This window comes from Podarcis liolepis (assembly GCF_965112155.1).
Source record: "Podarcis liolepis genome assembly, chromosome: 10".
Classification (NCBI taxonomy): domain Eukaryota; kingdom Metazoa; phylum Chordata; class Lepidosauria; order Squamata; family Lacertidae; genus Podarcis; species Podarcis liolepis.
The window spans coordinates 39992597-40019683 of NC_139562.1; the positions used below are offsets into that span (position 1 = coordinate 39992597).

Consider the following 27087-nt stretch of genomic DNA (forward strand, 5'->3'; position numbering starts at 1 on the left):
ATATTGGGCGCTATCCCAGAGAATTGGCATTCCTCCTTTGGTCTCTCAAAGTAAAACTGCACACCACTTTTCTTCCCTATTGTGCCACGCTGAAATAGTATGGGCAGGGGTGAAGGGATGTCTATCTGTAACTTTTCTCATTACAGAAACAGTGGCTAACATCGTCATGCAAAGGCTGTTGCACCACACTTGCAAGGAGCAAGATGCAATGCTGCAAGGAGATCCAGGTTTTTCTTCCTCTTATTTTTTAAGAGTGACCTGAATATACCATCATTTGCAGATTGCAAACTGAGGTTGACTCTTAACAAGAAACAGAAGCTTTCAATCTCATCTTGCAGTATGAAAAGGAGAGGGGAAGCCACAAGATTCATGCAAGAACAACAAACGGTGGTCTGTTATTATGTCTGAACCGTGCCATTGTAGTGGCCTTCTCTTCATCCATAACAATCACAAAGTTTGAGACAAAGCAGTGATGGGCATACTGAAAATAAGGTAGATGTAGAACAACGCTTCAGTCACAACAACACGTCACAACTTTGGGATACTAAAGCAAGCACAGAGGTTGAATTAATTTTCCGGTTGCTCTCTGCTTTGCCTATACAGTTACTCTTTGATATATTCACTCCATAATCCCCTTGTTTTGGAAAGTCTCTATTGTTATGAACTTTAGATTAGATGCTTGCACATACTGAAACAATTAACTATTGTTTTTGTAGTGCTCAGTATATAGCATCACTTTTGTATTATGTTTATGCCACTTGGATATTCTGCTCTCTTCATTAGAGGACCTCAGAACTAATTTTCTGCTTTTATTAGCAGCTTTAATATTGGCATCCACTGAGGCAATACAGATTTATTTTTCCCTTCTGTTTCAGAATACAGACTGTTTTACAGCTGTTTTACTAGCTATTTAAAATTCATATAGATGCAAAATGAAGAGCAGATGCAAGAGTGAATATTGAATTCTGGTAAATAATTAGCCTTGCTTAATACTGTTTATAAACTTTGGTGGAACATAGTCTTGCACATGACCTAGAGATTCTTCATCAGGCAAAAATAAGGAAATAAAAATCTTTTTTCAAAAGTGAAATTGCCTCTGGATGGGTGTTTGATACCCTATCCCTTTTGCTGTAGTGTCCAAAAGAAATTGTTGAGTGGGTTTCTGCAGTTTTATTTCCACCTTTAAAAGGAAAATATTTAACAAAGACACATATATTATACACACACAAAGGAAGAGAGAAGAATCATAAAATTTTACAATTGGAAGCAACTTTGGAAGTAATCTTAGAACCACATTGTTCAATTAGGAAATACAATACAGGATACATTTGCAGCATTTTACTCTGTCAGATGGCTATCTAGCTGCCAGCGAAGAAGAGTCATCACTTTTTGACATTTTCTGTTCCATCGTCCAACAGTTTTCACCCTTAAGAAGGTTCTCCTAATGTTAGGTAACTTCGTAAGGGTAAAAACTGTTTGACGATGGAACAGAAAATGTCTTTGAGATACTGGAAGACAGGCATCAAATCTCTCCTTAATCTACTATAGCCAGTTCTTTCAACCATTTGTCACAGAACTTGGTTTCCAGACCCCTCACAGTCCTGGCTGAGCCTCTGGATCCACTCTACTGTATCAATGTCCTTCTTAAACTGTAATTCCAGAAACTGGCAACTTTGTGAAAGCAAACAAGTACAGTCGTACCTCGGTTCTTAAATGCCCTGGAACTCGTAAGTTTCAGCTCCCCGACGATCAAAAACCAGAAGTGAGTGTTCCGGTTTATGAACGTTCTTTTGGAAGCCGAACATACAACGGGGCTTCAGCGGCTTCTGATCGGCTGCAGGATGCTCCTGCAGCCAATCAGAAGCCATGCTTTGGAAGTCGAACAGACTTCCGGTACGGATTCTGTTGACTTCCAAGGTATGACTGTAGCAGCGTTTATGGGGCAGGAAATAATGTCTAACAACAGCAGCAGCAACAACTTTATATGCCGCCCATCTGTCTGGTTTGTCCCAGCCACTCTGGTTGGCTTCCAACAAATTAAAACACCAAGCATAATAAAATGAAACCTCCAGTTTAAAAGTGAAGAAACTCTGCTAGGTATTTTTGCGAAGTATCTTGAACCAAAAACATGTGTTTCTCCAAACTCATTTATTTATTGATAACTGATATTTTGGAACTAGTGTAGCTTTCTAATAGATTTTTTAAAAAGATTTCCCCCACAAAACAGCTGAAATGTTCAGTCAGTTACCTAATAATCAATATAAAATGCTTGTAGAACCCGCTGCAAAAGTTCACCCTTGAGAAACAATTCCCACCCACACAAATTGTCTTAGATTGAAAAAACAACAACATTTTGCTTTGGGCTCTTATGTCAAAGTTAAATAAGGAAGCAGGAGACTGAAAACATATCTACATTGCTAACAATTCAACATACTAAAAAATAATGTTTCAGAGAAAATTATTTTGCATCTCTCTAGTTTGTACATTCTATCCTTAAATATACTTTAAAGGCATGGCACATCAACGATAATAAGGATTAATTTCAAGTGAACTATCAAGACATGATGAGTCTAAGTAAGGTAGAATTAGTGCTAGGCACAGACTTTTTGCAACATACAGATTTCCTACAGTTAACCTTTTTAAACTTGTAAAAAGACAAAAGATGTAATTATTAGATGGTTAAAATAATTTATTCTGATGTTTCCCAGGCAGTTTCTACTCCCTACCATCCTCTGCTTTTGAACTTTACACACTTTAACTTCAGCCTTGAAAAGTCTCACATTGGCATAATTCAGACATTATGCTATAATAAGGCATGCCTAATGTCCTTCTTTTCTCACATCTTATCATCTCCTCTCCTTCTGCAAAGCTGGGAGGAGTTGCTCAGAAGCTTCTGCCTTTGATGAACCATGACTTACCATAATGGCTGAATTCATTGATTGTGATTAACTGTGGTTGTTTTAAGCCAGTCAGTGTTGGAAACCAAGCTTTGAAGTTGTCCTGTTTGAAATTAACTAAAGTTAATGCTAGTTTATGTTATCCACAGTTTGTTGATTCAGATGACATGACAAACTGTAGTAAACCAAAAGTAGAAGCTTCCAACATCTTCCTCCTGGATTTAGCATGCTGCCCAAGCTTAGCTAATAGGTCAAGTTTAGGCATATACTATATGCTGTATCTGCATGATATGATAATATGCTAAACCTTTCATTTTAAAATGATGCAAATGTGTTAGGCTGATGTAGCTGAACTGATAGCAAGGCTTCATTCAGTGGAATGGAAATATAAGCAATTTTTGGCACTCACCCCTCCCCCTGAATCCCTGCCAAATTTGTTCCAGATGACTGGGGATCCCCACATAAAAAAATTAGGGGAGCAGAGACTCAGAGGGAAACTGCTGAAAATTGCTTCCTTCCTCATTTCACTGAAGGAAGCCTTACCATCAGCTGAGAAAAACCAGTTGATACAATCCTAAATCTCTATTCATGTAGAGATACTTCCTCATGGAAATAATTTTGTCTGTGTGTCACATTGATAAAATATCACTTTTAATTAGGGGTGCATTGAATATTCATGATTTTTGCTTGCAATAGCAAGCATAACAGCAAACCATTTGGCTCTTTAATTTAGAATAGTGATAAGCAACAGCCAAGAACCAAGGGTAGAGCAGGCTGGTTGACATTTTGGCTGTGAAACAATGTGTACTAATCACAGACAAAACCCTATCCTTGTGTACTTGTTTTTGCATATGAATGCCACAAGCATGCAATATCACTCTGCAATGCAAGAATATACTTATCCATAAATAGGGAAAATTTTGCATCTGCCTATATTTAATATGATTCTAAAGAACCAGTTAATGCTATGACAAGTGATAAAATGATTTACTGCTCTGACACTTCCCTTTCTTAAAGCCATCTTGGTTGGGACTTTGTGAACTCTTTCATAAAATTCTCTGAAAGCTCAAAAGGACCACTCTGAGTGCTTTCTTGACAGCCATTTATTCTCTCCAACCTTCCCTACACTTGCCTTCATTACTCTAGCCAAGTTCAAGCATTTGCCTGAACCATACCTATGTTGAAATGTGGGGATGGGGCATGGACCATGCACAAAAGCCCTGCTCCTAGCAATCCCATGTGCATCAGGCTGGTGTGTTCAGGCTCCAGCCTTCTGCTTTGAACAGGGAAGACGTGCAACACATTTTTACTTGTATTCACTTAAACCCGAGTAGAACCCTCTTAGCAATCAGGGACACTAATCAAGCAACGTCACCCATCATCCAAGGTGTTCCACTCCCATTCAAGAGAACAATCACCACCACCCCTACGTATGTTGCCCACTCAACAGCAGAAGCTCAAAGGGAATTCAAACAGGGGTGTTTGGGTGGGGCTTGCATGAGTGCCACACCCTCATCATCACATTTAAACACTGCATGTTCGGGAAAATATCAGAACATGGATGCTTTCAGCAAACTTACCAAGCAAGATGGGTAAGGAGGTAAACCATCTGCAAGGAAAGCTCTCTCACTGGTGGCCTCTCCTCCATCCCTTTCTAAGGGCCCAGAATCCCTGGCGATCTATAGCCCTACACCCTGTTGGTATGGTTTTATGACCTAACAGTGACCCAAGAAACAGCTTCCTCCTTCTGGCTGCTGCTGCTGCTGTTAGAATACAAGAGGGCAGAGGTAGTCTGGAATAAGGTTGAGTGTATTTACAGACCAAGCCAAAATTAAAAGGCATTTTTGGTTCGCCTCGTAAAAAGACCATTGTTTTCAACCTGGGGGAGGGTCACTTCAAAATCCATTCAATTCAGAAAATTGGCAACAACACTATATGAGCATGGTCAGTGGTAGTTAAGGCTGGCAGGAGGGTGCAGAAGGGGGTGGGAATCATGCTTTGAAGGAGCAGGGGTGGGGGAGATAATATATGTTCCTATGCCTGCCCCCAACCCCTTAACTATGGTTAAAGATTGGTTGCGTTTTGTTTGCACTGGTGATGAATTTGCTGCGGCTTACTTTGTATCCTGAGCAACACAATATGGGTATCATTATTTTTCCTCTTTCATCCACTTTTCTTTCTATAAAAGTAGTATTAAACCCAAGTACTATATATTCCAAATTTGCAAAAGCCTCTGGAGGTAGATAAGCCAATAATTATAATCCAAAGCTAACAGGCTGGCTCAGACTGTTTTCAAATCAAAGGGTCAATTTTGTGACAGATCCTCATGGCTAGATATCTGTAAAAAAAATATGCTTGGTTTACAGCTTGCTATAACCATGCACTTTCGAGTTTCCAGTTCAGAATACACAGTTTGTAGGGAAATAAATGGTGCGTATACAAATTTAGAAAATTGAGGCACGGCTACTTGCCAGAGTATTCCAAACTGGGAAGTCTATCACCTTCAGGATAGCATTAGGGTGGCCAATTTGCACAAGTTACATGACTATGCAGGGAAGCACTGCACACACAGCAGGAAGTTTACTGAAACTTTTTCCTGTACCCACTTACAGGGCTACACTTGAAAATTGTATTTCGTTTCAAAATTGCCTTGCCCATTCATTGGGTGCAAGCTGCTGTAGTAGAAAATTCAAGGATACCTTTGGCTGCACATTGCTCACTAAAATGGAAGGCAAGTCAGACACAACAGAATTTAGAATCTTAATTTCATGAAGTGTGTCCACAATTTTCCCTGAAGATTTAGTTTGTGTAGTTCCTGATAAACATAAGCACTGAAATTACATATATTAGCAAGACATGTTTCCTTTTCCCTGTGGCAGCTTGCCAGCTAACTATTGCCCATGGCAATTCTACTATTGTTTTCATAAACCACAGGTTTCTGTTGCACCTTTGGAAACAGCCAGTTGCCCCAGGACACAAATGAAGACAGAGTGAGACCGAGAGCTGGTGTTATTAAAAACGAATCCTTTAAAAACAATGGAAGCGTAATTTACACAAGATAAATTGAAGAGCACATAAAACTTGGCTCAGGAATTCCAAAGAGCATCTTCAACAGCTGAAGATGCAAATACATTTTTAAAAATATTAAAAGTAAAAGGTCTTGCTGTGATATTAATAACTGACCACAGGCACATCAGGGCTAAGAGAAGTTTGCTCCCACCTGTTGTGGAATGCTACATCTAGGAGCATTGTTGCGCCCAGCCCTGGAAGATGGGAGACAAGGTTGCTTGGCATACGCACATATGCCAGCACCCATGTTGGGGGGGGAGGAGTTTAGTAGCCTTGGTTATACCCCTAAGGGACTCTCTGGGCCATTGTTCACATCTCCCTGACCCCCTTCTGTTTTAATATAGGTCTACCAGTTGTTTCATGGGACGCGGGTGGCACTGTGGGTTAAACCACAGAGCCTAGGACTTGCTGATCAGAAGGTTCGAATCCCCATGACGGGGTGAGCTCCCATTGCTCGGTCCCTGCTCCTGCCAACCTAGCAGTTCAAAAGTACGTCAAAGTGAAAGTAGATAAATAGGTACCGCTCCGGCAGGAAGGTAAACAGCGTTTCCGTATGCTGCTCTGGTTCGCCAGAAGCGGCTTAGTCATGCTGGCCACATGACCTGTACGCTGGCTCCCTCGGCCAATAAAGCGAGATGAGTGCCGCAACCCCAGAGTCGGCCACGACTAGACCTAATGGTCAGGGGTCCCTTTACCCTTTATCTTTACCAGTTGTTTCACGGCTGTGTAGGAATTTCTTGCTTGCCTGCACATTTGGAACAGCAGAGTTTTTTCTTTCTTTCTTTGCCTACTAGATTCAGAGAAGATTGGTGTTTAGGAGTAGGTGCTGTTCAGTAGGTTGATATGGTCAATATGATTTCATGGTGAAGCTGGCAGGGAAGTGTGGGAAAGGTTATGGTTAGCTAAGGTAACAGGTGAGCACACTGCAGCACTGTCTGGGCTATGAGGCCCTTGGTCTGGATACAGAGCATTCTTAAGGCTTATCTGTGCACCTGCTCAGAGTTTTGGGGCCTGGAAAAGGAAATGCCTTGTCCTGTCCCTTAGAATGGGCAAGATTTGGCTCACCAAAAGCTGAAGTTAAGATCACTTTCCCCACTCTTCTCATTTCCCCATGCATATGTAGTTTAAATAAAATGTGTTCATAGTTCAACCCATCACTTGTGTTTCACCTCTTAATTCCTGGATCCAGTCTCAAATACGCAGGATTCAGATATTGTAGAGAGCCACTTCTCTTCTGTCTTTTCAAAAAGAGATACTGAAGAGATAGGCATATCTTAACGGCACTTGCCAAGATAACAAATGAGGGGCACTGTCATAAATCTCTGTAGAGGAGATTTATAAAAGTTAAATGACAGATTAAGCTGAAAATCATTGATTCCTGCATAATTGGCATTTGGCAAAGAATTCAGGGTTTAGCCATCCTCTAACATCAGCCAAAGGACTTAAAGGTAGGTAGTAACTCACCATCTATAAATCTCTGGAAGTGTTGGTTGAAAACAAGGCTTCATTCAGTATAAGGCAAATTAGCTAATGCTCTGAGAAATATGTACTAGGAATGAATTTGGGAAGGGGAAACAATTAAAAACACACTGAAATGTATCAGTTGACAGATAACAACTGATACAGCATGCCTGGGTTCAGTATAACCAAATTCCCAAAAAAGTATTTTATTTAAAAGATTTATCTTCTGTCAATTACCAAACAGCAGCAGGAACAACAACAACAATTCAGTGCAATTTATAACAATTTGATAATGGTCAGAATGCTAATGATCTTGTCACATCCTATATCCATATACATATATAAAGCACCATATAAACAATACCATCAAAATGTAGCATTCATGACCAAATCAGTATATTCAAATGGGTTCATGCATCTGGAGGCTGGCATATGTACAGGCTTCTCAGTGAACATACATAGATGGAAACTAACAGACATTACATAGGAGTGAAATCATGATGACTGTTGTGGGCAGTAGATGGAAGTAGTGTTATCTTCGCTGGAAGATATGAAGACCACAACGTGTGTGTGTGTGTGTGTGTACGTGCATGCGCTGTACTTCTACACTGAAGAAGTCAAATATTTATGCATCATTACAGTTCTTCTTGCAATTCTGCATATGCCTGGCTTCAGAAAAGAGAGAACGAACAATAGCTTCAATAAGCCTGCTTTTAGAAATGTTCATGTTTGATCTTATGCTTTTTATTTTCAAAACTTACTCTTCATTACACATTTCTTGATCTCTACAGCATATTAGAAAATGAGCTTCCAATTCCTAAACAGGTGTTGTTATGAAGATTAATTTATCAATTACACATTACCACCAAACATATATTTTTTTGTAAAGCAATGGTTGCTACGGAGAAAGGTATATTGTGAAGCTGTATTCTAATTTCATTTCACATTAATTCATATGTAGCACAACAAAGAAGACAGGAAGGTGCCATATGGTACACAACTTAAGTGGCCTGACTAAGCAAGTGGTAACTTTTCGGACAGGCAAGGCAGACTAGGGGGCTGACTGTATCTAGCTAGTTAAGGCTGCAGTGATTCTAAATAAACCTAGCACCAACATATATAGCACTGCACACACCACACACATTGTTTACAAACTTTTACTCAGAATAGTCCTATTGAAATGAACGATCATGACTAAGTTAGGACCATTAATTTCAATGGGTCTTTTTGAATGAAAGCAAGTTGAATACCACCCTTTGTATTTACCAAGAGCCTTCCTATCCAGAGGTACTCAAAGATGCCTTCAAAAAGTCTTCACATAACACAAACTGATTAAAGAGGTTGACAGTTTCTTTCAGGAATGAATTTCATCATATCGGTGTGACAAGGCAGAAAACTCTCCTTAACCTCAACAACTTCACTGTGCAGCATATAGAACGCAGAACAGGAGATTCCCAACAGATATCACACAGCAGGGATAAATGATGGAGGAATGCATTCCCAAAGGTTCTGTGAACCACTTTTAGTACAAATATATTTGTGGGAAACATGACTCTGATCCAGGCCATTTTGGGCTTTAAAGTTAAGCACTAGTGGGGTAAAATTGGGCTCGGGAGTACTATATAGGCAAGTATTTCAGATGAACTAAATATGGTATTGTATTCTCTCTGAATTCCACCACTGTTAGAAGGCTCACTACAAGAATACTGCATTAACCTTGAACTTCCAAGTCATTTTCTAAAGATAGCTCCATGCAGATTGCAACACAGTGGTCTAAACAGGAGATCCCCAGAACATCGAGGATGGGTGTCAAAGAGAAATGGCTATAATTGTTGATTCCCTAACTCAAGCTGACAGGCAAAGTTGTACTGCTTCAGGATTTTGGGGCATGCTGAGAAATACTAGTGAATGGTCTCTTTGTTGGGGAGGGGCTGGGACACAGGCAAGGGCCTATTCAGAGACACAGCAGCAGAACACCAGATCTTTAGGGAAATCAACTTCTGCTACTCACCGCAGAACAGAGTTGAAATACATGATGATCTGATAAATGTGGAGAACAGAAGGAACCCTGTCTATCTGAGTTTGAAGTATGATGAATGAAAGGGCAAGGGGGCAGAGGCAGAAAAAACAACAGCTAAATATCATCTCCATTTCCAGGAGCCAAATAAATGGCCTCATTCACAACCAGGCTTCGCAGATGAAAATAGCATAAGGAAAGCTATGCATACTTACAAATTATAAAGCATATCAGCCATGTTGCTGCGGTAGTACAAGGCATTCCTATAGGCGCTTTCAGCTTCAGAAATCTTGCTCTGACTCTTCAGAACATTTCCAAGGTTACCCCATGCTGCCAAGAGAAAAAAAGCAGTATTCAGAGAGAGAGACAATCCAATTAAATGGAATGTAGTACCTGAAGATCAAGAAGGACCTCAGGGAGAAAAACCCACACAACTCTCTCTTTTCTTTTCTCCATCCTGGAGCAGCAGAAGAAAACATCCTCTCTTTTTATTATACTGCATTGTTTCTTCTTTTAGCAACAACAATATGCATGCTCTACAGTTTAATCCCCAGAGTGCATATATATTGGAAAAAAGTCATCTGTTGGTAGGATCAGGAGCAACACTGGAATGCTGAAAGTTGAGAGGAAACAAACAAGTGAGGCACAGCAATTGAATCATGCAGCCTGCACAGGCCTCGGATAACAAAAGAGGAAATTCCCCTTGAGATAGCACACTTCAAGAGCATCAGCTTTGTAGCATGGGCACTTTTATACTGTTTTATTTATAAATGACTTCTATTCAGAAAAACTCACCTTCAGAGGCAGGACATAAACAATCAGGATTTCAATGGGACATAAAAGCAATTACCGTATCATAATAATAATAATAATAATAATAATAATAATAAATTTTTATTTATATCCCGCCCTCCCCAGCCAAAGCCGGGCTCAGGGCGGCTAACAACAATCAAATAAACAATCAAATAATAACACATTCTAAAAATATTTCATTATAAAAATTAGTTAAAATCAAATTGATGGCAACCGATTAAACAAAATTCTGTGCAGGTTGCCAGAGGAGGGAGTCAGGCTGCGCCCTGACCAAAAGCCTGGCGGAACAACTCTGTCTTGCAGGCCCTGCGGAAAGATGTCAGGTCCCGCAGGGCCCTAGTCTCTTGTGACAGAGCATTCCACCAGTTTGGAGCCGCAGCCGAGAAGGCCCTGGCTCTAGTTGAGGCCAGCCTAACCTCTCTGAGGCCTGGGACCTTGAGGATGTTATTATTTGCAGACCGTAGGTTTCTCTGTGGGGCATACCAGGAGAGGCGGTCCCGTAGGTACGAGGGTCCTAGGCCGTATAGGGCTTTAAAGGTTAAAACCAGCACCTTAAACCTGATCCTGTACTCCACCGGGAGCCAGTGCAGCTGGTATAATACCGGATGAATGTGCTCTCGCAGCGAAGACCCCATAAGGAGTCTCGCCGCGGCATTCTGCACCCGCTGGAGTTTCTGGGTCAGTCTCAAGGGCAGCCCCACGTAGAGCGAGTTACAATAATCCAGTCTGGAGGTGACCGTCGCATGGATCACAGTGGCTAGGTCAGGACGAGAGAGATAAGGGGCCAACTGCTTAGCTTGGCGGAGATGAAAAAATGCCGCCTTTGTTATAGCTGTAATCTGCGACTCCATAGAGAGGGAGGTATCGAAGATTACACCCAAACTCTTAACGGACGGTGCTGGCACTAATTGCACCCCCGCAAGAGATGGGAGTTGCCCCCTCGATCCCATATCGTCCCGCCCCAGCCAGAGGACCTCTGTCTTCGAAGGATTTAACTTCAACCGGCTCCCACGTAACCATCCAGCCACCGCTTCCAGACATCTGGTCAGCGTGTCTGGGGCCGAGTCAGGATGGCCATCCATCAACAGATAGAGTTGGGTGTCATCAGCATACTGATGGCAACCCAGCCCAAAACTCCGGACAAGCTGGGCGAGGGGGCGCATAAAGATGTTAAAAAGCATCGGGGAGAGAATTGCACCCTGAGGCACTCCACACACCAAGGAGTGGCGTGATGACAATTCCCCCCCAAGCGCCACCCTCTGTCCCCGACCAGAGAGAAACGAGCGCAGCCATTGAAGGACTGTGCCCTGGATCCCCACGTCGGCAAGGCGGTGGTCCAGGAGTTCGTGATCGACCATGTCAAAGGCTGCTGACAGATCTAGAAGAATCAGCAGCCCTGACCCGCCTCGATCCAGCTGCCTGCGGAGATCATCTGTTAGGGCGACCAGAGCCGTCTCGGTCCCATGACCAGCGCGGAAGCCGGACTGGAATGGGTCTAGAGCAGATGTTTCATCCAGAAACCTACCAAGTATGCTTGAAATCAATAGACAAGTAGATGGATCAGGGAGCATTACCATGTGAACAACTGAAGTACACTGGTATGCAAGAATAGACAAATGAGACATAGATTTGTGAACAAGTGAGTAGATGTCCCTACAACATTTGTGTTACGGTGTGAAACGGGAAAGTTCAAGCTATCGGATCTGGGCAACAGAAAACAAGAACATTATTGATTCTGCCCAAGTCGCTAGGAAATAAAGAAATAGAAGATGGAGGGAGGGGAATTATAGGGATATCCATGGCTTGGTCAAAACCAAGGGATTCTCCTTTGCAGAATGCAATATTCTCTGCATCATTTTCCTATATATTTTTAGACTGACTCTCAACATTCTGTGTAGCTTCATATACTGTAGTTCAGCTCCAACATTTATATCTTCCAAATCAGGCAGGTGCATCAATGTCTTAAGAGCACTAGGCTAGTAACTGGCTGGCAGAGGCAGTATTAAATAATGGACAATAGATACACTCACATGTATCACAAACATAATAATAAATAAATAAATAAATAAATAAATAAATAAATAAATAAATAAATAATTTATACCCCGCCCTCCCCGGCCAGGGCCAGGCTCAGGGCGGCTACAACCAAATATAAATTACAATAAAACGTAATGGGGGGGGGGACAGTAAATTAAAATACGACTTAAAATACAGCTTAAAATACAGTTTAAAATGCAGTCTCATTTTAGTAGTAGCCCATAAATCAAGACCATAAAGGGAGGAAACACCAAGTATTCACCCAAGCCAGCTATCCATGCTGGTCCTACATGGGCGAGCAAAAAAGCCAAGGGAAAATTTATATAGCAAATCCCATATAAGGGGTCAGAGCGAGTCCAAGCCGAAGGCCAAGCAGAACAGCTCCATCTTGCAGGTCCTGTGGAAAGATGTCAAATCCTGCAGGGCCCTGGTCTCTTGTGACAGAGCGTTCCACCAAGTCGGGGCCAGTGCTGAAAAGGCCCTGGACCTAGTTGAGACCAATCTAAGCTCCTTGAGGCTCGGGACTACACTACACTACACTACACTTGATCTTAGCCAAAAGGGGACCTCCAAAGTGTTGTTATTTATGGACCTTAAGGTCCTCCGCGGGGCATACTAGAAGAGGTGGTCCCATAGGCGCGAGGGTCCTAAGCAACATAGGGCTTTAAAGGTCAAAACCAGCACCTTAAACCTGACCCTGTACTCCACCGGGAGCCAGTGCAGTTGGTAAAGCACTGGATGAATGTGATCCCACAGCAAGGACCCCATAAGGGGTCCTTTACTTTACTTTGCTTTGCAAAGTAAAATTGCTAAGATGCTAGTATGGGACAAGCTTCTTTAGACCACAGAAGTATTTCATATTTCCTTTAATTAGTGCATTTAAATGAAAAAAGAAAGACTTCACAACCAAAACTACATGGGAAAGAGTGCTTCCTATGATACCATATACACAATAAAGTTAAACAAACACAACTGCAGCATTATCTAAAGTGTTTAAGATTGAAAGAACAGCACGATTGGCTTCAAATACCTGAAGGGGGATTTGGTCTTCTGTTTCGTGAATGGCAGGCCCTCGTGACAAGTGTCAGGATGCTTTTGAAACTTACATTTTCAACCACTGTTTGCAATACAGCCTGGGAATCGGCTGTTGAAAGAGGGAAATCCCACTGGCTATAAGCAACGCCTTGGGCTTGCCTAAGGTAGCTGTTTGGATCCCAGGCAAAAAGGTGTATGAACAACAATAGATTTCTGTCAACGTACACATCTCAGAGTACTCAAAACACTCAATAAATGTACTTTTGAAATATTTAGATGTGGAGAAAATGTGGAGATAGCCACTTAAATGTCAGTTTCAATCTATTGGAGGAAATGAATCCCCTCCCTCATTTTATCTGAATGGCTTTTCAGAAAATGGGACATGGCAATAACGTCCAAATTAGCACATTATGTTTGGGCAAGAGAATATGTGATGTATTGAAAAATGAACACTTTTTATGTCTCTTTGGAATGAGTAATTTGGCAACGTTGTGAGACCTTATTCATTGCTTTTGCTAAATAGTGGATTGTAATATTTGATTGTAAGTGAGAAACATCAAATCTGGCAGGCCCAGACATGTGAAATAGTAGCTTTCACAATATGCACTCAACAAGTGGCCAAAACTAAATTACAGTCAATGGGTTCCAAATCTAAGTCAAAATGTACAATGAGGATGAGAAGAAGGATAGGGAACCTGTGGCCTTCCAGATGTTGCTCCCATCTTTCATCACCTCTAGACAGCAATGGGAATGGGTCTGGAAACTGGAATCCAACAGCATCTGAAGAGCAATAGGCTCCCCACTCGCTGGATTACAGGAATGGGAGCTATGTGTGTAGCTAATACACAATGGAAAACAAACATTAAAAAAATATATGTAATGAGCATTGTTGGATTTCCTCTGTAATACTCTATATGCTCCTATTTCACAAACACACTTGGGGTTGAGAAATGGAATACTGGGTGGAGTTGAATTACGACTGGGCAGGTACTTGTCCCTGTGTTACAGATGCATTTACTCTAAACAGGGACAAACACAACAAATGCCCAATCTGGATGACTGCCTACAGAAGACACTGATGAAACCACTTCCAAAGGTGCTCAGCTAATTAAACCACAGTACAGTGGTGCCCCGCAAGACGAATGCCTCGCAAGACGAAAAATTCGCTAGACGAAAGGGCTTTGCAGTTTTTGAGCTGCTTCGCAAGATGAATTTCCCTATGGGCTTGCTTCGCAAGACGAAAACATCTTGCAAGTTTGTTTCCTTTTTCTTAACACCATTAATACAGTTGCGACTTGACTTCGAGGAGCAACTCATAGAACGCGGTGTGGTAGCCTTTTTTGAGGTTTTTGAAGACTTTGGTGATTTTTGAAGCTTTTCCAAAACTTTTCCGACACCATGCTTCGCAAGATGAAAAATTCACTAGACAAAAAAACTCGCGGAACGAATTAATTTCGTCTTGCGAGGCACCACTGTATCAGATTCTAAGTTTTCTTCATTTAATGGAAGGAAATGCATACTAAGCAAGACAAGCTCTAAAACGTTTAGGTCTTGGTGATATATTGTTATTAATGTGTGCTTTAGGGTTAGAATATTGCTGGGTTTTATTCCTTATGTTCTTCCTATATCACTCAGCACTAACGCTATGGTTGCCATAAATTAGCAAGTTTAAAATAATACAAATACCTCTGTGACAAAGCAAATTTCCTCTTTAAAATACTTCCATTTATGAAAACATGCCTCTAGCATTAGAGAACAGTTTTGGCTCTTGTTTCATATTCAGTGACCATCTAAAGGCTGGAACAGTTCAATCCTTTCTCTTTAAAATTCTTTGTTTCCATTGTTTGCAGAAGCTGTCTTTACTGCCTTGGCTCCTTTTCAATTCATTTTTGTTCAGAGTGAACACTTAGCTGCAGCATAGTTACTTCAAAATTGACTTCATACATAACCATGAAACGCTGTGGTATATTAAAGGAAAACTGACAAAATTGATTTCAGAACAAATGTCAGTAGACCTAGTTCAGAGGTCAAAGTGAAATCGTGAGCTTCAAGCTTATGCATTCTTTCCTTCCCATGCAAACTCTGTTCTCTCCTCTAACTTTTTTCTAGTGTGAGCAAACCACAGTTTTCCAAACTGTCCAAACTGGGCAAACAATGGTTTTGCAGAAACAACAATTTGTTTCCAATCCAAACTTGGAAACTCAACTCAAACCATAGTTTCCAATTATGATTTGAAAGCAAAGCATACGCTCCTTTTATGTCTCCCACCACCAGAGCAGCACACGGAAACGCCATTTACCTTCCCGTCGGAGTGGTACTTATTTATCTGCTTGCTCTTTTTGGGGTGCTTTCAAACTGCTAGGTTGGCAGGAGCTGGGACCGAGCAATGGGAGCTCACCCCATCGCAGGGATTTGAACCACCAACCTTCTGATCGGCAAGCCCAAGAGGCTCAGTGGTTTAGACCACAGTGCCATCCGCGTTCCCTAACACTGGTGTTATTTTACCCTGAATCTTCTAATGACATTTCCCAGTGACTTTATATATGCAGCACTGGGAACAAGATGGAACCCTGTGGCTACCTATTATACAGTGGTACCTCAGGTTAAGTACTTAATTCATTCCGGAGGTCCATATTTAACCTGAAACTGTTCTTAACCTGAAGCACCACTTTAGCTAATGGGGCCTCCTGCTGCTGCCGCGCCGCCGGAGCACAATTTCTGTTCTCATCCTGAAGCAAAGTACTTAACCTGAGGTAATATTTCTGGGTTAGCGGAGTCTGTAACCTGAAGCGTATGTAACCTGAAGCGTATATAACCTGAGGTACCACTGTACAGATATCTACTGAGGGTACCAGCCAAAATCAGCAACCAGAAGCACTAAATGCAATAGCCAGTGGAACAGCTTATTCTGTCACTGGGGATGAGACTGTTCAATATAAAGGGGCTCTCAGCTGAACAGTTTTGATGAGCACCATTCACCTATAAGTTTTAGAAGATTAGAAATAAATCCAATATGACCACTAAATCTCCTCTTTTTTGTTTGTTATTAAACTTTTATGGGCATCAAATTCCTAGACCATGACAGATTAGGTTTGGTGTTATACATCACCCTGCACCACCTTTCCTAATCCTCACCACCTTTTCCTCACCACCTTTTCATAGCATGCTATAAAGTACAGTGGCAAAACATAAATAAAGATGTACAACACACATCAAGTAGGTTCAGTTGCGCTGCAACATCCGCTACTTTCATTAGGGCTTGTGTCAATTCCCCTGAAACCAGCAGCTAAAGCATCTCTTTTCTCACGTCTGAAGCTCCTCAAAACAAAAAACAGCCTAATATTGTAGATACTAGTTTTCAAGGTGAATCACATCAGTTGCTTCTGTTCTCTGTCAAAAGTACTTGAAAACCTCTTATCTTCCCTTGAGCACTTGACTGATATTAATAATCATCAACACTTCTGTGACGCACTGAAGAAGTACCTGCACTTCGCAAAGTAATTTTCAATAAATCACCATGGGGAGGTGCCTCTAAAGGCAGGATGTCATTGTGTGAGCCTGAATTCACTGCCTTCAAGTTGCCAAATCTCCTGGGGTGGGGTGAGGGAATCAGTGCAGAGCCTAATCATCATTTCAAATTTGCATATCACAGTGAACTGTTAATCCCACAGCATATTCAAGTACATATTAGGCACCTGTGTTGCTCTGGCCTTCTGGAATGTACTGTTCAGCATTCTGAGTTCTACTACCATCAAGTGTAGAAAACATTTTTTAAAAACCTAGTTGAAAGCATCATTATTTCTGGGTGCTCAGGAAACAAAGCCCTTGGAATATCTTGTGCCCTGCAAAGCAAAAGGTATAAAACTGTATACACATTTCTGGAATACACTTTAATTTTATCTGCGTCTGGAATTTTATGTAATATGAGAAATCTGTCAGCATCTCTTAGATTAATTCTGTTACTGCAAGCCAAGGTTTTAACTCGCCAAAATAAATGCTCTTATAACTCATTTCTTAATAAATAAATGTTTTCTACAAGCTCAAGTTCCAAAATTAATCTGTTTTATGCATTCATTTTACATACAAGCAAATATCTGCAATTGCTCATGCTAGCTCAAGTCTGACAACCAATATTTCTTATAACGTCCATAAGGTATACTTTTTTGCATTAGCAATGTCATGAATATAGTTTGTTCAATGTCACTGTTCAATTTATTTCAAGAATTTAGGAATCACTACCAATGGGAGTTGGTATACACTAGTCAATTGTTCCACAAGTCTGAAATTCATTTTAGTAATACGAAAATAGATTTTACAAGAACTTTTGACAATGTGGTTATAACAGCTTTCTTCAATCAAATGCAGCTTATATGGTTGACACCAAAATGTATTGCTATGATCCCTATGATTTCTTCCTAGATTTATCGGTTCATATATGATATGCACAAAAGGACATGAAGGTGTTGACAAAATGTATTTCAAAATCTGAGAGGCATTTGAGAGCACCCTGGCCAAATAGACTAGAATGTGTTTATTTAATTGGAACCAATGGCCTGATCCTACAACTTACTACACCAGGAAAAAAGCAATTAGAATATATCATTATAACATCACAGCATAAGCTGTGCACGGGTCTTGCTGTGCAAATGACAGCTGATGTATGTATGCAAATAAAAATGGTTTTCCCAGGAGAAGCAAGTGGAGCCTGGCCAAGTGTTTATAATTTGCTTTCCTATAGGATGTAAGATATCCGTCTGAAATAAGACAAACAATGAAATTTAGAGGTATGTACAGCCAATACTGTCCACAATCCCATATTAATTTACGCCAATTGTCTGAACTTAAGCTCTTAAGATCAACTGCAAACCATTGTTCAAACATTCAAAAGAAAGTTGCAGCCAGATGGGTGGAGCATAAACAATACTATTACTATTACTAATAATTTTACTTAAGGAAGAGTTCACCTTAATTAACCACAGCCACTCTTCTCCTGATCCTACTAAAAACAAAAACAAAGAAAGCCACTGTTAAACGGTGTGACTCAACTAATTTGGAGTTATTTAAATATAACATTAACCAACCCCCCCAAACCCTGAGTATATCAGAAAAGCAAATGGGCAAACATGCAGAGGTGATCTTCCCAATCTTTACTCTGCAGCTTCTGCTCAGTTAATGACTGGCAGATTCCCTGCCAACTTGGGGTCAAACAGACTGGCCTTTGCATATGAGAATTTTAGGCAGCAGCACAATATTCCTTTCAGGTGGTACTCTTGGGTATCCTTTCCTTCCCCGAAAGTGAGCAAAACTGTGTGTTATGCATTTTGGAGTAGCTCATTTTCACTTTGCTCACGAACTACATAAATATGAAATGGCGCTCTACCTGCCCTGTCGATCGGAAGGGCTATATTCCTATTTTATTTCTGTTTCTCAAGTAATCCTGAACCTAACAGTATTCTGCAGAACTTCTCCAATTGTTCTCAGAGCTCACTTTCAAAAAAAGTATTCAGTTTATTTAACCTTTTTAATGAGAACTCCTAGAAAATTAAGTTCCAAAAATAACATCTGTTGATAGCTCAGTCAGTAAAGCATGCGACTCTTAGCCTAAGGTTCATGGTTCGAGCCCCATGTTCAGCAAAATATTCCTGCACTGCTTGGACTTGGAGTAGATGTTCCTCATGGTCCCTTCCAATCCTACAGTTCTATGATTCTATGAATAATCTCACCCCATATCTGCCAAATCAATCACTGCCAAATCAAATCAATTCTGCAGTTTCCATTTTATTAGGAGGTCCATTTTATAGGATGTGAGCAAACAACTTTTGGTATGGCAGCACCTGAACTTCAGTACTTCCTCCTGTTGCCATCTCTCCTGTTTTCTTCAGTGCCTTCCTTTTTCAACAAGCCTTTTAAAGCGAAGATTTTTATCCCAGTCCCTATGGGAGGCAAAGTTGTTTTTCTATTGGTTTTCATAAGAACACGATAGCCTGCTGGATCAGACCTAGTCCACCGTCCTGCTCTCACAGTAGACAACCAGATGCCTGTGGAAAACCTGCAAGCAGGACCTGAGCCCAAAGGAACTCTCCCCTCTTGTGGTTTCCAGCAACTGGTATCAAAAACATAGCTGCCCCCAACTGGAAAGGCACAGCATCGCTATCATGGATAGCTGCCACTCATAGCCTTTCATTGTTAAATTGGTTTGGGGGGTTTCATGACAAGCGATTCATAAAATGAGATGAAGTTGAATAAATGAATAATTCTCTAAGCCAGCGGTTCTCATCCCGTGGGTCCCCAGATGTTGTTGGACTACAACTCCCATCATCCCTGAGCTCCTGCCTTGCTAGCTAGGGGTGATGGGAGTTGTAGTTCAACAACATCTGAGGACCCACAGGTTGAGAAAGGCTGCTCTAAGCTTTGTTCAGGCATCCCTTCAGATGAGAATGGGAACATGGTCATTAGCCCCAGCTAGTGCTCCCGAGGGCCGGCCCTCCCCACTTCTCATTTTCTGAGGCTGAGTTTCTGCAGCAAGTTGGCTGATCTAATCATGTAGGTGACCTTGCACATTCAGGGGTGCCTCGTCTGCTGCACTTCAGCCTAACAGACCGAGGGCTACAGGGGTGGGCCATTGGGAAAGCAAAAGAGAGAATGGCGAGAGGGGAAGCATTCCTATCTTATCCATCTTTATCGCAAGCTCTCTGTCTCACTTAGGAAAGCAGGCTAGAGGCATGTGTGTCATTTGTACCTTACAAAGAGTAGCTCTTTTAGTCTCACCTTTCCGGTAACTATCAATAAGCGTAAAAAAAAAAATGGCAGCAGAGAAAAAGACTTGTCCTCATGACCACATGACCACAAAGATAACCTAGTTGTTGGCTAAAGTGGTATATTTCCTTCATTTCAGATCTCGGCATTCCTACAAAGTTCGGATCTCTCCCTCATGTCCCATTTAAACCCCACCCCTTCAGATAAATAAATATATAAATGCAGGCCCAAATATATTCCTAGGTCAAGGAGATAAAGAACTACCCATGGTAACTTTTAGAAGACATCTGTAAGCTGCCCAGGGGTATTAATAATAAAATTATTATTAATTATTATTTAGAATCCTGAAATTCTAGTATTAAAGGAGTGCTACTGAGAACAAGGTTAATTAATACTGGATTGTCTGAATTACATAAAAAATCATATCGTGTTAACTAGGAGAAGTTTATGTTGGTTATCTGATGTTGGAGTTCACTTAGTGAGAATCTTAAGAATTTGGGTTACTCTCTGCACTTAGTATTGCAGGTCTCATCTGCACTATACATTTAAAGCAGCATCATACCACTTTAAACAGTGGTGGAATCCCCCAAAGAATCCTGGGAAATAGGAGTGGTAATACAGGAAAAACATCTGGAAGACAGCATAGATAAATTGTTAGTGCCATTTCACTTAAGAGTCATTGCTAGTTGTGCATTACTTGTCAACAAATTATTTACTGGCTTCATTTCTCTGTTTGATTGCATGGAGAACAAGCATTGCATTTATCTATTATTACATATATATCCCATCTTTTCTTCAAGCAGTATCAATTGCTAGGCTGGGCAGCTAGTATGGGAAGATATTTTTGTTAAATGTTTTGTTTTTTTCTTAAGGAAAAGCAAGTGATATCTACCTACCCCCTAGGGCCCAGAAAATATAAATCTGATATTACTATCAAAACATAAAGGAACAGAAATGCCAACCTGTTTACTCTCCCATCTTCTCAAAACTGATTCATTCATCAAGGGTTCTGTCCAGCACATATATGTACATTATGCATGAGCAAGCAAACAGCTTGATGCACAAAATGATGCAAAAACTATGTTTGTTCTCCTTTCTTTTTTGCTTCTGAAGGAATATCTGAAGTAGAAACTTAACAATTTCTCCAGAAACAAAATGCATTCACAGAAGATGCAGGAACAGCTCAGGCAATTCACTTTGTGAGAAAAATGTACATATCTGCATAACAGCCAAAACTGTTCAGAATTGAGTGCTACGTTCACAATAGTCTGAAATCCCTTATGGACATGAAAAACATACTGATGTGTTGCTGTATCTATATACAACAGCAGGAACTATATTCTTCCATGTATCATATAAGATATCTGCTGTTTCCACTGCTATAATAATGGAACCACAGGAAGTAGATATGAAGAAGTGTGTCTAAGAATGTGAAAGAGCTGAAGAGAAGAGAACTTTTCCAAGTTTTGGTAGCCTCTATGAACATCACTGAATCTGATCTGTCTCATATTTTGCTATGTAACTGTAGTTTCAGGAGTGCCAGATAATTTCATGATGCTATCAAATGTGATGAGTAATGTTGCCAGAAAACTAATACAGAGGTCTGAAGTTCTTCTAAAGGGGATAAACTTTCTAAACATTATGGGTTGAACCCAAAGGTTCCAACAGAAAGCTTCTTCCCATCAAAGGAAGGCAACCTTTGCTTCCCATCCATTTGTTTCTGAAATACTGGACTGTTATTTACAGCAGGATAATAACACTATGCACCTCAGCACCCATTTCCCCACCCTTAGTCTGCATTTTTAAGCTGCAATTTATAAAACTTTATTGCTAAATGTAGCTTGCTTTGCTACAAATAGCAATCAGCAGATCCAAGTCCTGGAGTATGCTTGAAAATAATACTGTTTCTTACATACAAGCCATTTTGAATTTGTTTAAATCTAACCTAAATTTCCCAGGTGCACTGCTGCGGCCACACACCATGTGAAACAAAGACAGGCTGTTCATTCAGATATGCAGCTATTAACAGGTTAGATTTTCCTAACATTTCAAATACCTGGAAAATGCAACAAAGAGATGTTTCATCAGGGAAGCTGAGAATAAATCACTCTGTTTATGTAACAATACTGATGTTTCATTATAATTGTCAAAAGGACAGTACCACTAATATTAAATATCTATGTTGGCTGTCTTTTTCAAGTTTCAAGTTTGGCCATAATCAAAGGAAAACAAGAAAAGGGGGGAAAGTTGATCTGATTTGCATGTTTTAGACACCCCAGTAATTACCAAACTTTTCTTCACTTGTGGAAATAGATTCAAATATCTGAATCAAAGACAAAGTTAAAACATGTTCATACAGGCAGAGGGTTACATGGGGGTTATGTTCCAAGGAACCATGTGCCTCAGTGAAATCGCATATAATCAAAACCCATTGAAAATGCCTGCAAACACCCTGTTCTGCCCCACCCCACCCTTTTAGTGATGCTTCAGTGATTGCTTTTTGATGTTTCCGGGTCACTTCCAGGTTCGGTGCAATGCACATATACACGACTGTGCGCATATTTTAAGTGCGTAAACTGGGGGCCTGTCTGTATTGCTTATTAAGTAGCAATTCATTATAGCATAGTTTGTTAGATATGTGAAATGTTTGTAAAACATTTTTGTGGTTGTTTTTACTGCATGCTAAAATGATTCCTCTTAATATGGAATCAAAACAAATCTATATTCTATATGACTGTACTATTTGTATGGTATACTACTATACACTAGTGCATGGGTAGGCAAACTAAGGCCTGGGGGCCGGATCCGGCCCAATCGCCTTCTAAATCCAGTCAGCGGAAGGTCCAGGAATCAGCGTGTTTTTACATGAGTAGAATGTGTCATTTTATTTAAAATGCATCTCTGGGTTATTTGTGGGGCACAGGAATTCATTCATTTTTTCCCCAAAATATAGTCTGGCTCCCCACAAGGTCTGAGGGACAGTGGACCAGCCCCATGCTGAAAAAGTTTGCTGACCCCTGCGACTTGTGTATTTAAACTGTTCATAAATGCACATGTAGGATCCATATCCTAAGTGTTCAATCCAGAAAGAGAAAATAGAATTATAGACAGTGGATTTTTTTTAACATAACAAAACAAAATAGAGAACATTACCTTTAGCTGGGTTTACTTTTATCCCTGACTTATACAGCATCTCTTCATTCTGCCAGTCCCCATTCCTGACAAAAGTCTTGAGTCCATAGAAAAATATTAATGCAGCTGTGGCAAAAAAAATCAAGTTCTTCAGAAAGCGCTTTTGGGCTTTGATGTAGAGGGCCCTGGTGCCCACAGTGATCAGCAGGCAGAAGCCCATACTAGGTATATACAAGACACGCTCTGCTATCACAAAGCCTACATAGAAAAAAAAGTTTGTGGCTGGAATAAAGGGCACAATTAATAAGGACAGAGACAGAACTACAATATTCTCAGTTGAGGGGAGTTGCGGTCTCTGCGGCAAGTGTTTGTTAATGCCGTTTTCTTCTTTAGATACAAAGCTGGGCTTCAACTCCAAGCTTTTATACTCCATTTCTGATAGGCAGTTATGGCCATTGGTGTTCTGCTTGCCATTTGTTACGTTTTTCCCATTGCATTCTCTCTCTTTGCTGGAGCTTTTCAAACCGGTGTAAGCAAGGAGGAGAAGTCCAGCATAAAAGGCCACTGTGTGTAGGTTCCTCCAGTCACTGACTGTTTTGAGAAGAGGCACAGCATCCATGGACCAATCAAAGCTAAGCGTGTCCGGGCACAGCAATAGCCAAAGATTTTTGGTTGGCAGGTAAAAAAAGGTCAAGGTTCGTGTTAGAAAACTCTCCGAGTCAGCTGCTGGGTTGTCAGAGTTGGAAAAGCTGGGAGGTTTGTTCCCCATCCAATAAAAGCGAAGACCTAGTAGCAAAGCTCCCCAGAAGATCAATAAACCAATGCTCAAAAGAAGGGGTAAATTCTTCCGCTGAAAGGGAAAAAAGAACAATAAATAAAATTACATTCATATTTTGGTTTTGGGGATTCTGAAGTTGCTTCTGTGAGCTTTTAAAAACCTTACCTAAAGAAACTATACAGTCCTACAAGCTTTTCCAGTACAATCTATTACGTATGTCTAAATGCTTTTATAGAATTGCTTGTCCATCACTAAGGTTTGTTGTAAACCAGAAGCTACACTGTTATAAAAATAGAAATACTGTCTTATCTTGCAAATTTTCCACCTTTTTTGTGTGTGCATGTGCAATTAGGCCACTTGCATGATTTGATTCTGCATGTGAGCATCTGGCATGTGCATGAAATGGTCATGTGATTTCATCACACTTTGCTTAATCTGCTTTTTGCCTTACACAAAGAAGCTACCAGAATTTCAATTGCACAAGGAGCAATCTAAACTCACACTTGTAATAATACAGTTGCAATCAGCATACTGAAAATCTGTCGCTCCTTTCCCATTCATTAACTCCAGTCTCTGCTTTAGCCTGGACATCAAATACACTTTTTTTCAAAGGACACGTAAAATTGTTTCTCTCCAGAATCCTCCCCATAGTGCGCTCTCTCTCTCTCTCTCTCTCTCTCTCTCTCTCTCTCTTCCATTTCTTTTTCCCTCCAGGGACGATCTGGAGCTCCATTCAAAATAGCAATTTCAGCTATACTGAGCTGCTATGCGGGGTCCAAAGGTCAAAGACATGAGCAAACTAGCTACAACAAGTGCACTTTAAAGCATGCCTTTAGTTTACTTATGGTAGGCAGTAATAGCTTGACATTTGCTTGAACTGCTCATCATATTCCTGCTGCATATCTTGGTCAATTATTTGGTTTCTGCGTGTGGTTTTTCTGGCTTCTGAAATTGCAGAAATTGCTTTAGCATCCCTCCCCCCCCCCCAATCATCCTCAGTGCTTACATATTGCTTGGGTGTTCACTGAGCTTTCCATAGTTTTAGATTGGAAGCCTTCCTAATAATCTCCAGCATGCCAACCATAACACAAGATAATGTTATGAGCCACAAAGTATGCATAAATACACCATGCTTAAGAATTTCTGCTTCTCTCCCAAGATTCTTAAATGAAGAAGACTGTGAAAGAGAAAACTTTGACCATCAGCATATTTTAGAATATGCTGCTACAGTATATCTTGTGGAATCAATACAGAGTACAATTAGCAAAATTAACAAGGAACCACAACTCAAAAGATGTGTTGGTAACCCTGGTGCCAGCACTAGCAAAGGTTACACGTGCATCTGTGATTGACCATTTTATGCAATACTGAAACTTGGAATATCACATTTTCCAGTGTACTGTAGAACTGTAGCAAAACTAGAGAGAAGCAGTTTCAAGTCCAACATTGTAAGCGTGAAGGTGGCAGGAAGCATGTGACAAAGTTGCCTTCCCTAACAACAGGGCATATGTTGCTTGACAAAAGCTCTTCTAAAAGTCAGGAAAGTGCAGAAAGTTGTGAGTTTGGGGAGCGGGGGCGGAGAATTCTGAATATACTAAGGAGCTATTGGAACCAATACAAGTAATAATAATAATCATTTTATTATTTATATGCCGCCCATCTGACTGGGCTGCCCTAGCCACTCTGGGAGGCTCCCAACAAAATGTAATAAAACATAAACCATTTAAAAACTTCCCAATACTGTGCTGCATTCAGATGTCTTCTAAAAGTCATATAGTTATTTATCTGTTTTACATTTGATGGGAGGGCATTCCACAGGGCAGGTTCCCTGTAACTTCACTTCTTGCAGTGGGGAAACTGCCAGAAGGCACCCATAGCTGGGTCTCAGTGTCTGGGCTGGGAGATGGGGTGGAGATGCTCCTTCAGCTATAGAGGGCTTGGTTCTGAGGATCCAGGTGTATACACAAAAACTGGAAAGCCTGGAACCCCTGGAACCAGACCCCACAAGGTGGAGGCTGCCTTACTTGGCTTTGGGAAGGAGTCAGGAGGGCTCTGGCAGGGTCCTAGAACCCTCTCACCTACTTCCCAAAGTTCTGCAAGCACTTGCCCAGCTTTGGGAAGGAGGCGTAAGGGCTCTAGAACCCTGCCAAAATTAATGGGCACTGCCATTCAAATAAATAACAACAACAACAATAATAATTTATTATTTGTACCCCCTCCATCTGGCTGGGTTTTCCCAGCCACACTGAGCTGCTTCAGATTAAGATTAAGAATACATTAAAATGTCACGCATTAAAAACTCCCCTGATGTCTTCTAAATGATGTTTATGTGTGCCAAGTCATGTGGTTGATTATATGGGGCAGGGCTTACTTCCCCCCCCCCACCCCTCAATTTTTTTTTAATTTAAGTTGGCACCCTTGACTAATGCTTAGGTTGAATCCCTTTATTATATGCTTTTCCCTGATGCTTCACAATATAGGATTGTAGATTTGTGGGACTGTTTCCAGCCACATGGACCGAGGAAGCAAATTTCATCCACTTCTGTCAAAAAGAATGGAAGTCATAGCCTTAAAAAAACAAATTCCAATGGTGATTTCAGGGTGGAGATGGGACAAAGAATGATGCAGACTCAGGAAGACACTGATCTCAATCAAGACAGCCTTCACATCAAAACAAGCTGCTTTATGAAGTGTCAAGCCTAATATTGTGGGCAGTGCGTATCTCAAACCATTTCCAAACACAACCTACAAACACATCACCACTCTTAGTAGCTCATAACATGGTGCTTTGTAATAAATTTCAGTGAGGGTAGGATAATGATTGGAGTGGAAAAGCCAAAAGAGTTGTTTATCCAGACATTAATTTAGGGAACAGCTCTATAAACAGTACTTGTATTTTCGGTATCTGCAGCCCTTGCTTTTTAGGCTATAAATTTAGAAGAGCCCAGCAGGAGGCAGAGTTCTTTATAATACTTGGCAACAAGGATTTGGATTACTGTACTCCCGAGTCCTAATCCAGCCCATCTGCCATATGCTTTGGCACCCTCATAAATCCTCTAACCCTTCATCAGCTATAATTTTCCTCTGGGAAA

General features: G+C 40.8%; 1 protein-coding gene across 1 annotated transcript in view; it reads right to left on the reverse strand.

Moving 5' to 3' along the window:
- Positions 1–27087, reverse strand: part of TMTC2 (transmembrane O-mannosyltransferase targeting cadherins 2) — a 197425-nt gene that overhangs the window by 68577 nt on the left and 101761 nt on the right. The window contains exons 3-4 of the mRNA XM_083463090.1: positions 23239–24067; positions 9660–9774 (exon numbers count right to left, since the gene is read on the reverse strand). Coding sequence (XP_083319216.1) covers positions 9660–9774; positions 23239–24067 — 944 coding nt within the window. The remainder of the gene's footprint in view (positions 1–9659; positions 9775–23238; positions 24068–27087) is intronic.